The sequence below is a fragment of the Paralichthys olivaceus genome, chromosome 8 (assembly GCF_024713975.1).
Source record: "Paralichthys olivaceus isolate ysfri-2021 chromosome 8, ASM2471397v2, whole genome shotgun sequence".
Classification (NCBI taxonomy): domain Eukaryota; kingdom Metazoa; phylum Chordata; class Actinopteri; order Pleuronectiformes; family Paralichthyidae; genus Paralichthys; species Paralichthys olivaceus.
The window spans coordinates 5301475-5316113 of NC_091100.1; the positions used below are offsets into that span (position 1 = coordinate 5301475).

General features: G+C 42.4%; 1 protein-coding gene across 2 annotated transcripts; it reads right to left on the reverse strand.

Annotated features, from left to right (window-relative positions):
- Positions 1–54: 54 nt before the first annotated feature.
- On the reverse strand, positions 55–13179 carry sh2d3a (SH2 domain containing 3A). Of its 2 annotated transcripts, XM_020103120.2 has the most exons (19): positions 12747–13179; positions 12458–12549; positions 12216–12333; positions 10831–10892; positions 10562–10713; positions 6219–6258; positions 5937–6053; positions 5445–5588; positions 4551–4849; positions 4367–4452; positions 4043–4162; positions 3803–3960; positions 3468–3668; positions 3132–3293; positions 2720–2835; positions 1755–1926; positions 1552–1663; positions 1201–1386; positions 55–694 (listed from the first exon to the last, which is right to left on the reverse strand). In XM_020103120.2, exons 2-19 carry the CDS (start codon positions 12545–12547, stop codon positions 501–503), a joined length of 2529 nt encoding a protein of 842 aa, XP_019958679.2. In that variant the 5' UTR covers positions 12548–12549; positions 12747–13179; the 3' UTR covers positions 55–500. The 2 variants fall into 2 exon arrangements, with proteins under 2 accessions (XP_019958679.2, XP_019958681.2); XM_020103122.2 differs by lacking the exons at positions 10562–10713; positions 10831–10892; positions 12216–12333; positions 12458–12549; positions 12747–13179 and adding an exon at positions 8138–8321.
- Positions 13180–14639: the final 1460 nt, after the last annotated feature.

Below are 14639 nucleotides of genomic sequence, written 5' to 3' on the forward strand. Positions count from 1 at the left end.
CTTGTATTTGTCTGTTTTTTGTTGTTTATGAGAAATACAACATGTAAAAAATGATTTATGACAAAAAAGTAAACATTCATTTATTGCCTCATAAGTGAAAAAAAAGATTATTTCCAGTGTGGTTCCACAGAGCAGCAGTTCCTGAACTCAGTTTTAATAATGTCCATTGGAGCCTCCAGTATCTGAGTATCAGAAATGCACATTCGGAAAAGTAAACAGATATTTTTTGGGTAAACAATGTCAGATTTCCTGCAAAAGGAAAATGGATCAAGCAAAGTCCTTTTCACAGTAAAGTCAGTCCACACAGTAATTAATTTTTTACAAAGTTGTCATATCAAAATCTAAACAGTCACATCTCAGCCAGTGAAACAAAAAGAACTTCTCTCTTTATGTCTGTGTGATGTCAAAGGTCAATCCTTGACATAAACTCAACTAAAAGCATCTTTTTGTCTTTCGATGCCGATGTCATCTTTCACTCAGTGAAGCAAGCGCCCGGAGGGTCAGGTTAAAGTGTCAGGTTGCTGTGGGGTGATCTCCACAGGCTCCAGTTTATCCGAGAGAACACAGAGAATTTTGTCAAACTTCTCGTAGCGCTCCTTTCTGCTGGCAGACGCACCCGACTGACCCCAGAGCAGGCGCAGGGCGAACTCTGTCCGGAAAACCTCGAGCAGCTCAGGGATCGGCTCCCAGCCTCCTGGTGGAGAGGTGTGACAGACATGTGATGAGAGCAGACACCACACATGATGGACTTTTCTACTTCCTGTCCGAGCGTGTTTGATTTTACCACACAATATAAGAACAGAGGATTCATGTCATGGTTTCTTCAGTAGTTGTTTTGCATTTGTGGGACCAGTGGCCTCTGCACACATGTTCAACTCCTGAAGATCATTAACATATCATTATCAGCAAATTATAAGTTCCCCTCATGCTACTACCTTAATTTTAAAATTAGTTTTTTTGTGCTGATTTTTGAAAGCAGGACTTTAAACTCAGCAGTAATGTTTCTCTTAAATAATTAAATATTTTGAGGATGATGAAATCTCATGAACCAAGACTTCCTTGTGAGTAGGTGACAGTTTACGACCAGTTGGCACAGTTGAGAGAGTTTGGTGCACCAACACTTGTAGCAGCACCAAACACTGGCATGTTGTATATTGCTGACTGAAAAGAGAGGACACCGTTGTGGGTGCATGTGTGTACCTGTGAGCAGAGTGTGTGCGTGCTCCTGATAGTCTTGTGCATGTAGTGCAGCGCTGCGTGCTGATTGGAGAACATCGAAGAGAAGCTCACAGCCTCTGTCGCTGTTCTCGACTGGGTCCTCACCCTCCATCGTCATCAGCAGAGGAACGAGGTGTGGCACGGCGATGGGGCCCTGAACTACAGAATCTACAGAAAATCACACAGGATCAACACACGAGTCAATGCACGACGTAATCTATTTCTAAAAAGGGTCACGGCATAATTTCTTTACAGATATTTAAACGTAACCCTCTGACAAAAGCTTCCGCCAAAGGAGTGTGATGTGTCTCCGACTCAAACCCCACGACTCACCGTCTCCCTCGTTCAGCGAGTTCATGAAGGGCTTGAGTTTCTTCTCAAATAAAACTGCACTCTCTGTGTGGTTCCTCCGCAGCGCTCGCCACGTCATCTCCAGTCGCTCTATCTGCTCACAGAAATAAGTGTTCAGAGAAACTTCAACCAGTTTCCACACGATTTTACATTAAACAAGTGTTTCTCTGTCATCTTTTCACCACCTGAGGCATCTCCAGAGCCTTCATCATGGCCGAGAAGGAGTAAAGGTTGTGGGTGTGTTCTTTCAGCGCCTGAGCCAATGAGATTAATTTATGTAAAACAGTTGCCCTTTGGCTCACGGTTCCTGTGCAGCCCAGGACGTCCACTGCGACTCCCAGTGCGATGAGATGATGTCTAAATAAGGGAAAGATGGAAAACATGAGGATTTGTCTTGACAGCTAAATTATTAATGTTAGATAAAACCTTGGTTCTGATTGCGAGCTCTGAAACCTTAGGTAACTTATGAAGACCCCGATAATATCCAGAAATCTTCGCAGGATTGGGTGTTTTTCTTCACTTTTGCTAATTTCTCAGGATAAAATACCAATAATGGATTTTGAGGGAAAAAATCAGGTATATTTAGGACTTCCTGTGTGCCTATGACGGAGAACAATTTGATGTAGATCAGAATAGAAATCTGAATTTAAATATGGTTTTTGGCAGAGTAATGCACAAGGTCTTTTACCCATTATTTTTTGTGTACTGTTGTGTACTCAAGACTTTGGTCTTCTTTATGTTACTTGTGCTTTTGTGTCGACTGCTATTTTTCTGCATTTGTTTTGTCGAGCCGAAAACAATTTTTGACTCTAGTGGACAATAAAATTGGATTTGATTCTTTCCTATCATCCACAAAAAGAGTCCCCCATCCTGTGACACTGATTCTGTATAAAGTTGTCACAATTGACTTTCTCATTATTTCAGCACCACAAAAGAAATTAAATTTTTATAAATTGTTTTGTTTTGACATTAATATTCAGAGATGAATAACTTCAAACCTGTGGGACAGATTGAAGCAAAGATATCTGCATGGCTTGATACAGTAGTCAGGAAATATGTGTTTTTAAAATTTGAGTGAAACAATCCTTTATTAATCCGTCCACTGTCATTCATCTATTTTAAGCGTATAAAGGGTGTCGGCTGCACAAACCTTTCTAACAGATCCTGTCGTAGCTGGTGTCCATGTGGCAGAGTGACAAGCTCCAGCCCTGATCCAACTCCCATGAGCCTCTTCTGCTCATCCGTCACCCCAACGATCCGTGCTACCTGCATGATCACCACAATGAGCGATGAGTGGTCACTCAGGTTTTACAGCCAGTTTGCTGCAGGATCATCAAAGCTAGCATTTGGGAGTTTAAGCCAGGGCAAATAAAAGTAAAGTAGAAATACTCTTTAACCTTTAAGCTTGAGAAGTCTGTTCGTTAAATAAGCTCCAAGATGGCGGGGGCACAACAATTAAAAAGAAAGTGTCTATAGATATGTATATATGTAATCCATTGTGTGTGTGTGTGTGTGTGTGTGTGTGTGTGTGTCCTTGGTTAAGTTAAAAAGCCGTGTTGTACCTGGCAGTCGACGCTGAGCATGTGCAGAGCGGTGGTGTTGGCATCGGAGCGGTTGAAGAGCTCTTTGATCGTCAGCAGGATGCTGGGCTCCAGGGGTCGGTTGTTCTCTGGTAAAAGCAGCGACTCAAACTTATCCAACTGGAAACTTGACTCCGACTCGATCTGTGACAGTGTTAGTGACATGACAACATTAGTACACAGCTGTCCCTAAACTGATTTCTCAACTTCTTTAAAACTGAGGGACACTTCACATGGTGACATTTATGTTTGTATTTTTGCGTAGGGGATTTCTTTTCCCTATGAGGATTAATAAATCCTAATAAATCTAATACAAACATGTGGTCGTTCAAAATGCCAGTCCTCCTCTCCCTCCGCTGCCTTCCTCGGCAGCTCTCTGTCAAACAGCGGCTGTGACGATGCCTCGTTCTTCTGGGCCTCCAGGAAGCCGAAGGAAGTTTCTGTGAGTCGTGCGCGGCTCTGCCACTTCTCCTCCGCACGTAATCTGTCCACGTGCCCTTTACATTGGGACTGTGGCACCTGGATACAACAACAAAGGTATAAACTCTCCGTGGAGGATTTACAGTCTACATCAGCTTCCCAAATAGAAACAGAGGCAAAAAAAAAAAAAAAGGGTGAACCACAGAGTGAATTCATTGTAGGACTTTTCTTGCCTGGATGACCAGCTCATTGTAGAAAGAGGAGGGGTCTTCGTCCGAGTCTAAGGGTGGAGGAGGCATAGCGTTGGCAAAAAAAGTAGAGACTCTGAGAGGTTTGGGAGGAGCTCTGGAGTGCAGCTGTCCGTCTGAGCCCCGTAAAGTTACACCACCACCTACAGGCACAGAGAGGGGAATTATGGGAACTACAGTGGTGTAGCTTTACGTAGAATAAGCATCTTATTCTATGCATCTAACCTGGATGGGACGGACGTGTGTGTCGGGGTCGAGGGCTCAGCAGAGGTTCACTGCCAGTGCGAAACACAGGGGAGATGGGGGCGGGGTCGATGTCCTCTGACTGAGTGGTCTGTGGAATACCTGAAGAAGAGTAACAGCAGCGAAGTTACAAATAAAGAGTTGTAAAGCTCCCAGTCACTGTTGGCATTAATTAAATGCAGGAAATGTCGTCCTCAGCTCTCAGGCTTTGTCATTAATACTTATACATCTTAGCCTTACCAACTCTTTAACACATTAATAATCTATTGGCCATCTATATCATTACTGCTTTACTAAATAATGTACCAGTTCGTAGGTTGCTGTCAGACTGTGCCGACTGAAGAGAAGGCCTCCGTCCCACATGCTCCAAGTTAGCAGGTTGACTTCCAGTCCTGCCACACAAGATAAAGTTCATGAGCTCTTTTATGTGCATTTGTGTGAAGACGTGTGATTCATCATTATGCGTGTGTCGACACTGCTCTCCTCCCACCTTAACAGAGGATTAATGAACTGTATTGAGTCAGCATGCGTGGAGCTGAAACTGCGTCTTTTGTTGGGCTCATTGTTCTTTTCTCTCCCTGCACCTCTGCTGCTGTGGCCGCTGTTACTTTGGCCGTCCGCATTTTGCTCATTGATGACACGCAAAGGAAGCGTCCGTGTGATCGGGTGAAAGATCACCGCGCCTGAGGCCTGGGAGATGGGCCGACGGCCGCCCACATAGAACCGGATCAGAGCAGGAACATTGTCAAAGCGATCCTCCTCAAACTGGAACAGCTCCCGAGAGTAGCCCTGTCACACAGATGGAGGCAAACACACAAGCTGAATATCAAGCTGAGCCTTTAAGGGAAAATCTATATTTTCAGTGTCCTCTGCTCAGCCCTATGAGACTAGCAAGGTTGCTGTTCCAGGTTGTAGCTTAGAGCCACAGTAATTTAAGAAAAAGGAACAAAAAGTCCATAAATATTCCTCAAACCACATTTCCAGTTTGATCCAATTCTCTACTGCTCTACATGCTCAGTTTGTTCCAATCCATCATCAATTAATCACTAAATATTTCTTCCAAACTTTGAGAACTATAAGAGAGCTATATAAGCAACGCAGAAATATTGTGTGAGTGTATTTTTGGAACATACTTAAAATATGGACCAGCGGCAGAGATGCGTATTACATTCCAGGAGAGATTCCAGGGGTTTGGTACTTCACATTAATAATTAACGACATTCTTCCCAACAAGGTCAGAGAACAGGAATAGAAACAGACCAGACTAAAACCTGGGTTACAAGTGCTGATGAACATTTTGTGCTGCAGACAAGTAAAAGAAAAGGTAATTACCCTGGAAGGAATCCTAATTGAAAAAGTAACTATGGGACACATACAAACTCACCTTTTTGGGGCGAAGAACCACTCGTATGATCTTAAAGTGCATCGGCTCGTTCTTCCAAAGGCAGCTCAAAACATAGTCGCCTGGGGAAGAGCTTGAGTCCCGGACCAGGAAATCTCCGTCCCTCCCAAACAGAGACTCTGCAGCCTGGAAACGAGAGAGCAGGATATCATGGTTAGCTGTGTTGACATCGTACTGTATATAACTTAGGCCCAGCGTAAGTTGGCCACAAAGCACAATACATTTGCGGATCTACAATTATTTGCCTTCTTGTTCAGAGTTAGATGCTGCATGTCCGTATCCGTATGATAAATATACTTTGTTTGCAAGTTTATAAAGGTAGAACTAACTGAAACTAATACAGTATAATGCAGTAAATGCTCCAGTCTTATGCTAAGAGAAGTTAAGTGGGCACTGTTTCGAGATTCATTTTGTGTATAAAATGTTGTAATGAAGTGTAAATGCAGTGAGAATAGTATATAGTCCATTGAGAACCTCTCGGGTCAGTGGTCCGTGGAACCATGCATGACTCCTCGGGTCCTCAGTGCTGAGCTTCAACTCCTCCTCCAGCTCCTTCTTCAACGAGTCCATCTCTCTCCGACCACCAAAAACCTGCAAAACACACACACACAGCCAAGCAGAGACCATAGTTACACTGCAGGTTTTCTGCGCTCACATTTTGTACTAGCTTGGGGATAAAGGGTATAAAATCTGCAGGAGAAAAGTAGCTCCAAAGAGCAGGTGAGAGTCGGACAGGTCGTTTGTTTAACCTCTCACCTTCAGCTGGCTGAGGTATGCACTGACACTCCTCCTCTTGCTGCAAAACAAGAGAGAAGAGAGAGAACTAAATTAAACCCAGGGGAGCTGCAGATGATGGTGTCATGTTTTTCCTCTGTACGTGAACGGTACAAGGACAGAAGACCACTGCCAAGGTCTGCGTCTGTCATTAACACCACACGAACTGAGGGACTTTTAATAGCCTGCCTCTTTTTCCTTCTTCCTTCCTCCCTGAGCCTCCACCTTCCTGCCTCTGTAAACACAAGCTCAGAGAGCTCAGCAGCAGAGCTGGACTCAGTAACTCCCACAGAGATGTGAAGGTTGCTCATTTGCCTTGACCCTCAATATTACAGTTGACATCCATGGAAACAAAATACTTTTATATAAGTTCATTAGGTACTAATTGGACTTATTCACTCCAGTAGGTCAATACTTCAATAGGTCGTCCTCTCATTAAGGTTAGAATATTCAGGTTGGATTAAAACTGTTTTAGAAAGGAGGTAAATCCATGTTATGGTTGTTTTGGAGGCTGCAGGTTGTGGTGCTGTTAGATTAAACTCCTTCTCTACTAGATAAAGTTCAGTTTTACCATCATAAACATCTAAATGCTGTTTCACCTCTCTATGCTGCCGAGGAGACATTTATACTTCAAAAATACTGAATCTGTATGGAACTGATCTAATATATGCAAACCACATGTATGGTTTTAACTGTAGAGTGTAAAGTCCCACATGGTTGTTAAAACTTTGAAACTCCTAAAAAAAACCAACAAGGACGTGACCGTAGTGTGCTCATTAGTACGGAAGCTACAGACGTGCTCATTAGTACAGAAGCTACAGACGTGCTCACTGACCCAGCTCAGGACCCGGACGGACAGGGTCCACTTTACCCCCTTTGATTATTGGCTTTCAAAACAAACATTACATGAGTCTTACTTTCCTTTAAAATGTTCTCTGGGTTCTCCTATGAATAACTTGGCTCTATAAACATGTCACCTGTGAAAAATGCCCACTGCGGGTCAACATTTGCTGTTTACCCCTGAAACCCCTGAAGGGTTTCGTGGACTCAAACACTTCACCCACTCCTCCATCTAATAGTGGTGAGTGGATAATGAGAGGATTTTCGTTTTTAAAGGTCCAGTGTGTAGAATTTAATGATGTCTCGTGTTGAAGTTGCATGTTGCAGCTGAACACCCCTCACCTCAGCCTCTCCTCCCAAACATGAAGAAGAAACTGTGGTGAACTTTACTTGTCATAAAAACTCAAAAGGTGTTTAGCTTGTCCAGTCTGGACTCATGTCACAAAACATGGCGGCCTCCGTAGAGAGGGTCCAATCGATGTAAACATAAAGTATTCAAATATAGAGAGCCGTAAAGAAAAAACTACAATTCATACATATTAGATGAAACGAACTAGTGAAAACATCATGAGCATTATTCCACATTAAATTTCCCCTTTCACCTCAATCTCACACACTGGACCTTTAAGTTGGTTTTCAACAAGGTGTACCTAATAAAATGGAGATGCTGGCAGCTGTCAGTGACTCAGGGGGCTCAGCAGGACTGACACAGACTGATCCCAGGTCAGATTAGCTTCGCGCTAAAGAGGAGCTACATCCTGTGTGAGGGGCGTTGGCCCGAACAGCTCAACCCCCGAGAATTCACCTGCAGAGAGGCTCTGTTGTGAAATATCACCTGGAACCACATGGAACTGCTTCGACAAGCTAGTTTAACTCCTAGCTTCACTCTGCAGACTCAAGCTAATGTCCTGACACGTGGCCCGGGACTCCGCGAAGTTAGCAATAAGTGACACTGGAGGAAAAGAATCCAAGGACACGTTTCTTTCTTTTGAAAAGTGTCGCAACAAGATCTCGCGTTGGTTTGCGAGGCTGCCTCTTGTGTTAACCCGGCTCGGTCCTACCTGTGTGTCCGCCTCAGCGCCCCGCAGCGTCCGACATGTCTCACGGTTTGTGGTCCAAACTAAAACATCAACAACAACCGGGAGGAACCGACCGAACTTCTCCTCTCCCGGTCCTCTCTCCTCCCTCTCAACCCTCCTCCTCCTCCCCGAACAGACAAGCTCCAACAAGCCCGTGTTCACCTCCTCCGCCTCCTCCTCCTCCTCCTCCTCCTGCTCCTGCTCCTGCTCCACCCGCCCCGGGCTCCGCAGCTGAAACAGCCCGCTATCTGCCTCACATTCCTCGGATACCGACACATCACCTGGCCGCGGGAGCAGCGGCTGCACGGAGGCATGTGATGGTAAATCACTCTCTTCAGCCTCCAGCTGTCTTTGTTATCCACACAGGTTCTCTACACTAGTGTGTTTATATTGTGTTCTTTATCAAGTGAGTGAAAAAATACCTACAAACTCCACAGTATGTTCAGATTACTAGTAAATGATCAAATTAATATCAGTAAATGTTTTGGTTCAAACAATGAATCACTCAGAAAGTGGTCTTATAACCTAAATAAAATATAATTGATAAAATATTTGTATCTGCAGCCAAAACTGAACTGGTTGTTCCCAGAATCATGTGGGTTCAAATGGGTCAATTCAAACTTATCTCCAATTGTCTGACAATTATTTTCTATAAAAAAAAAGTATTGATTTGTTTATATTGTATTATGTATCAAGTAAATGTTAAAAAAAAAAGAAAAGAACAGCATGTCCAAAGCTCTTAGTGTCTGACCCACAGTCCACAACATAAATATGTTGATACTCTGAGAAGATAAGATAAAATAAGATAAGATCCTTTATTAGTCCCACAGTGGGGAAAAAATTTACAATATTACAACAGCAAGAGTGAAAAATAGGCATCAGTAAGTAATACGTGTATTTATAATAATACTTAAGTGTAAGGAATGTAAAAAAATGTGAATAGAATAAAGTCTAATGCGTATATTGCACAGACAGAATGAATATTTAAGAGAGTTCCTGCTGCAGGAAGTAACAACCTGCGATACCTCTCCTTCAGACAGAAGGTGAATCATTCTGTCACATCTGATTCAAGCAAATGATCTAATTCATAACTCATAAAAGACAGGAAACCAAAAAAGGAAGTGGTTTTACAACCTAAATAAGTTATTTGTCATAAAATATAGTTGAAAAAAGATTCCAGGATCCACACCGTGATCTGTACCAGCACCAAAACTGAACAGGTTCTTCCCAAGCCCAGGAACCATCCCTCCACCACGTCCCGGTAGAAATTAGGTTAAGTAGTTTTTGCACAAGCACACTGACAACCCAACCAAACAAATGTTTGACAGTGTTAAAGAAAAGTGGGGTAAAAAAGTAATACCTGGGATCAACCCTCTGATTCAGATTCAGAGGCCCATACTGCATCCTTCCATCAGGTGTCATGGAAATCCACTCAGTTGCTTTTGTGTAATCTTGCTTACGAGCAAACAAACATACAAACCAACCAACAAACAAACGGACAGGAGTGAAAACATAAACTCCCGATGGGCAATTATCAGAAGTATTGTCTGCCTTTCCTTATTTGATGTCATACTAAACTAATATCTGATAAAACAAGACATTTGAGGCCTTAAAAAAGTATGATGGATATTATTTTCACATTGTTTAACCCCATAAACATGAGTTAAGAAATTATTGTGAAAGAGGAAGTTGTCTTTATTTGTAATTCTCTGTTTACAGTATCTGGCCATGCAGGTGGGTCTGGTTTTATTTGCTGAGATTATGAAACAGTCACCTTTGAAACCTTTGCAGCCGCCTCGAAACAATAGAAGTGAGTGGACATTTGTTGTGTGCCTCCCACAACACTGAGAAGTTACAGCTGTGATACTCTTTATTTGGACTTTTTCCTCATGAGAAAGTAGATCCTGTAAAAAAACTGTTCACAATGATGTCTGCGGATCATTCAGAGGGGAAAGATGTTTTGTTGAAAGACAAGGCGCTGTAAGTTTTTACAGCACCTAAAACTGAATCCTCTCACTTTGTACTGATACGGAAAATCTTAGATGTGTGTATCTCTGACCAAAACTAAACCAACACAACAACCAAAGCCAAAACTATCGACTCCTCACTGAAGAGAAGGGTGGCCAAACTTTCCCAAGGTGTGTTGTTTATATTGTTAGTCATCAGAAAGCTGCTGTGTTCCTCATTGATGAAAGAACCCAGAAAGATCCTGACGTTTTTCTTACATTCGGTCTCAGCCTGTTCCTAAAGCTCCTTCAGCTTTTAAACTCTGACACATTTTACAAGGCACTGGTTAATAATTAGACAAACAAGAGCGGAGAAATTGGATCTCTCTCTCTCACACACATACAACTGCTATCTAACACCTTCACAGACGCACACTCAACACACAGGGGGTCAGCTTACCTGTGTTTGCTGTCCTGACTCTCACTGATCTGAGTGTTGTCCTCGTTCAGCGGGCGGAGCTGCGAGCAGGAGGCGGACAGGCGGTGTTTTTTGTCAGCACGTTGGAGGCGGGGTAGAACACTCTGACGGAAAAGGTCCTTCCCAGGCTTCACCTGCGGGACACAGAAGTCAACAGTAAAGTGTGGCTCCCAGAGCTGAAGCTTGCGTTGTCTAAGAGACGAAGAGAAATTCTGCTCTGAGGTGATCAGGTGCCGCCTCTGTGGTCTCACCAGGTCCAAAGACGATCCCAGGGAGTACTTTCTGCTCACCCTGCGCTCGCGGACCTGCACAGCTGAGGGGACAATACAATAACAACATTATGGAAATATGACGTTTAACTCAAACTGAAATGAACAACATATGACATGTTTATCTGTGAGCTGTGCAGGTTCAGCTAGATATTAATTACTACATATAAAGATGGACGACATGATGGCGAAGACAAAACAGCTTCCTTAGCCCCTGGTGGCTGGCTACAGTATATATTAAAAACCTCATGCCCTCCATGTTGGTGGATGGGACAACTAAATAAAGTCAAAGTACACATCAAAATAAATAATCCCCGAAGATTTCTCTGTAAGGACTGGCTTCGAATCATTAAACCAAAACAAGATGGCAGCCTCCGTATATTTTGGCCTAATTGTTGTTCAGTGGCAGGAAGTGAAGACTAGTCGTCCATTACACAGTTTTCAACAGAGACAGTTCAGTACAAGTTGAAATGTTAATGCATTATTAAAAGATGAGATATTATCTTAAAACTTCATTCACAGACATCACTACATAGAAATATATTTTATTTGAACTACTTGAATGAACTAAGTGAGCTGATAAAAACATCAAGTGAAGCCGACAACCATCCATGCATAAGACGCAGTCTGTAATGATTGGGTGATGTGATTAAAATCCATCTCACAAAATAAAATATTTAAGTATTTCCTTTACAAATACCAGACTAATGTGCCGACCCACGTTAGTCTGTAGCATCCAGATGGAAAGATGACATTCAGTATATATAATTTGTTTTTCCAAAGGTAAGATCTCAAAATAATATATTATTTTTCTACCAACATATATGTTAAACAATACCCATCCCTGAATATAAATGAACATATTAACTTGCTTGTCCTCTGAGGAATAAAAGTGATCTGTGCCTCGTGCTCTCTGTGCAGTGTTGATTAATACCCACCCATAACATTTGCTGTGTGGTCATTTGAATACACATTAGCTTTAGAATCATGCAATGTAAAGTTAAATCAGAAAACGTAACGATTGAAAGGATGAAAACTATGGTCCCTCCTCCAGACAGCCCCCCGAAGATGGATCAAACAAAGCATGACCCGCTTCAGGCCTCCTTTCTGCTGAGATTGTGTTTTGCTTCTACATATTTCTGAGGAATTTTTCAATTGCATGAACGCAAACAAAAAGTGAGCCAGACGCTTTCATGGCCTCTGCAGCTCAGGGGCCCGGATGTTGGATTTGACTGCTTGGTTTATCCAGCCTTGCATGTGATACAGAATTATATGATCGATACGACAAACTATTCAGCAAATGCAGAAAATATAAAGTAGTCTCGTAGCCTTATAGTGTGCATGCTTGTGTGGCCGGTGTGTGTCACCAGAGCATGGGTCCAGTCTCTGTCTGTCTCTTGAAAGCTGATTCATGATGGTTTCTCGGTGTATTGCATCCTCGACCCCGGCTTCTCTCAGCTCCCCATCAGTTACATTCAACAAACCCTGCAGAGAAAACAGGGAGAGCGAATGATTAAGAGGCATTAAGGGTTGTGAGGATTGAAGCAAAGGACAAATGAAAGAGATATTGACACAAGCACAAGATGCATTTTAAACATTCGTAACGTACCTCAAGACCATAATATTCACTTTCTAGCGTCTTGGTGTACTGCGGCAGGCCAATCTGTCTCAGCCACCAGGCGATGGAGCGATTATTCATGTCTGAACAGCAAAGGGAGAAGCATCACAAATCACATACCAGCACACATGCAACTCTCACACACACACACATGCTTGTACATGTTTTTTGTGCACAAGTTTGTGAGAAAAGTACAACTGAAAGATTAGTCAGTTAACGTGAGCTTACATGAAGAAATCAGACTGTTTGCACTGCAGCAGCAACAGTATGTAACACCTACCTGTGTAAAGGCTCCACCGATGCACTCTGGGACTTTAACTTCTCTCTTTCTCTGTTGTAATATTTCTATCTTTTAACACGTCTCTGTTCTTCCTGTCTCTCTGTTTGCATTCTTGCTTTGCAGCTGCTCTCCTCTACCTTGCAGCCTCTGTCATTAACTCTGTCTCTTGGTGTTTGTGGCAGTGGAAGCCCGCTCCCCCTCAAACCTGCTGGGTCACTCACAAAGCCAATCAGATTGTGCAGTGGGCTCACGGTCCCCCGCAGGAGACGTCGAATCACAGCGCGGGAATTAGCATGAGCTCCAGGGAGGGGGGAGAGTGCAGGTTGTGGCATGACATGGGAGAGGGATGGAGCTCAGGAAAACAAGACTGTTGAAATGTAAGACTGTTAGGCAGCTGTCAACATGTCAAGTCAGAGATAGGCATGCAGGCACTGTGGTGAGTGTTTCAAACTGTCTGTCTGTACAGGTGGTATGTCAGGAAAACACTATCTGCAGGGATAATGGTGATGTGGGTTAGACTGACACCTGGTGTTTGAGTAGGAAGTGAAACAGGCCTGCCAATATTACACGGAAAACTCAGAACAGAACAAACACTCAGCATTTGTCTGAGTTTGCAGAACGTTTGCAATAACTTGGCTGGAAATGTGGAGCATTTGCTACAGTACTTCAATACATGGTTAATTAAAAACTGCTCCACCAATTGAAAACGTGCTCAAAGATTATATTCCACCAGCCCCTTGATACATTCTCACCCTGTTCACACTAATGGTGTCTGTGCCTCCACATGCAAACTGTCACTAAACAGTCACTAAAAGAGATTTTTTACAAATGCAAAGTGCAGATTTTCAAAAACTTTCTGTGGATCTTTGAGTAAATGTGAACAGAGCGTTTGGGAAACAGCGACGTCACAGCTTACTTCGTGCATGCCCTCTGTTGCTTTGTGTAATGAGGCTTAACAGCGATAATAATAATAATAATATACTTTATTTATATAGCACAGAGTTTACAGAGTGCATTGACAGCAAACCAAATTAAGAAAAAAATCAGCAGGATGCAATATCAGAATTGGGTTTTATTGCCAAGCAGGTTTACACATTCAAGGAAGTTGCTATGGTGTATTTGCAAGTATAAATATAAAGAAGGAAAAAATAAGAGGAGGGCCTGTGCTGTGTTGTGATATGACAAGAATGCCATGACGACCACATTTAAGTTGGAAACAGGGTAGTGTTCAAATGAAATTAATAAATATCGAGCTGTGTCACTTGAAAACACAAAGGCAGTAAGGTGACAAGAAAAAAAAAATGAACAGGTTAAATAAAAGATGAAAAAGATCACATGAAAGCAAGTCTATTAAAACAAAGTGATTTAAAAGAAGCCCCTGACTCTGCTCATCTTTTCTGGGTGAAAACAAAACCACACATTTCTCAGGACTAAACGCTCCTTATAATAATCACATCAGTGTCATATTTTTATGCTTAAAGCAAAACAATTACTTATATCCTCTAGTTGACACTTACGTTGGAAATATTGACTCCGGGTTTTGTGTTTGCGATTGATTGTAGATATTCTCAGCTGTCAATCTTAATGCGTCAGCCGGCCGTCCCTCTCCTGTTCAGGCTTCAGACGAATGAATATGAGCTGTTCAATACTCTAGAAATAGAAATACTAGAGACCGACTGATTGATCCTTTAATATTTGTTTTTACAGAATGAGCGATTAAGCAAAGATGTGCATTCGCCTTTACAGTTTACGTACTGAAATATGTTTTTCAAGCTCCACTGTTTATGGTTAAACTGTCAAATATCAAACTCTGATTACATTTCTTTGTCATAAACGTTTGATAACTTTGTACAATAGTCTCTTTTTTGAGCTTACAGCATTTTTAAAGCTATG

What these genes read in the sequence shown, in the direction of transcription:
- sh2d3a (XM_020103120.2), bottom strand. Translation starts at nt 12,547, where the DNA reads ATGAATAATCGCTCCATCGCCTGGTGGCTGAGACAGATTGGCCTGCCG. An exon ending in TTCATTAATCCTCTGTTAAG is followed by an intron (nt 4,453 to 4,550) that starts GTGGGAGGAGAG and finishes CTTGTGTGGCAG; the next exon opens with GACTGGAAGTCAACCTGCTA. An exon ending in TGCTCAGCGTCGACTGCCAG is followed by an intron (nt 2,836 to 3,131) that starts GTACAACACGGC and finishes GTGATCATGCAG; the next exon opens with GTAGCACGGATCGTTGGGGT.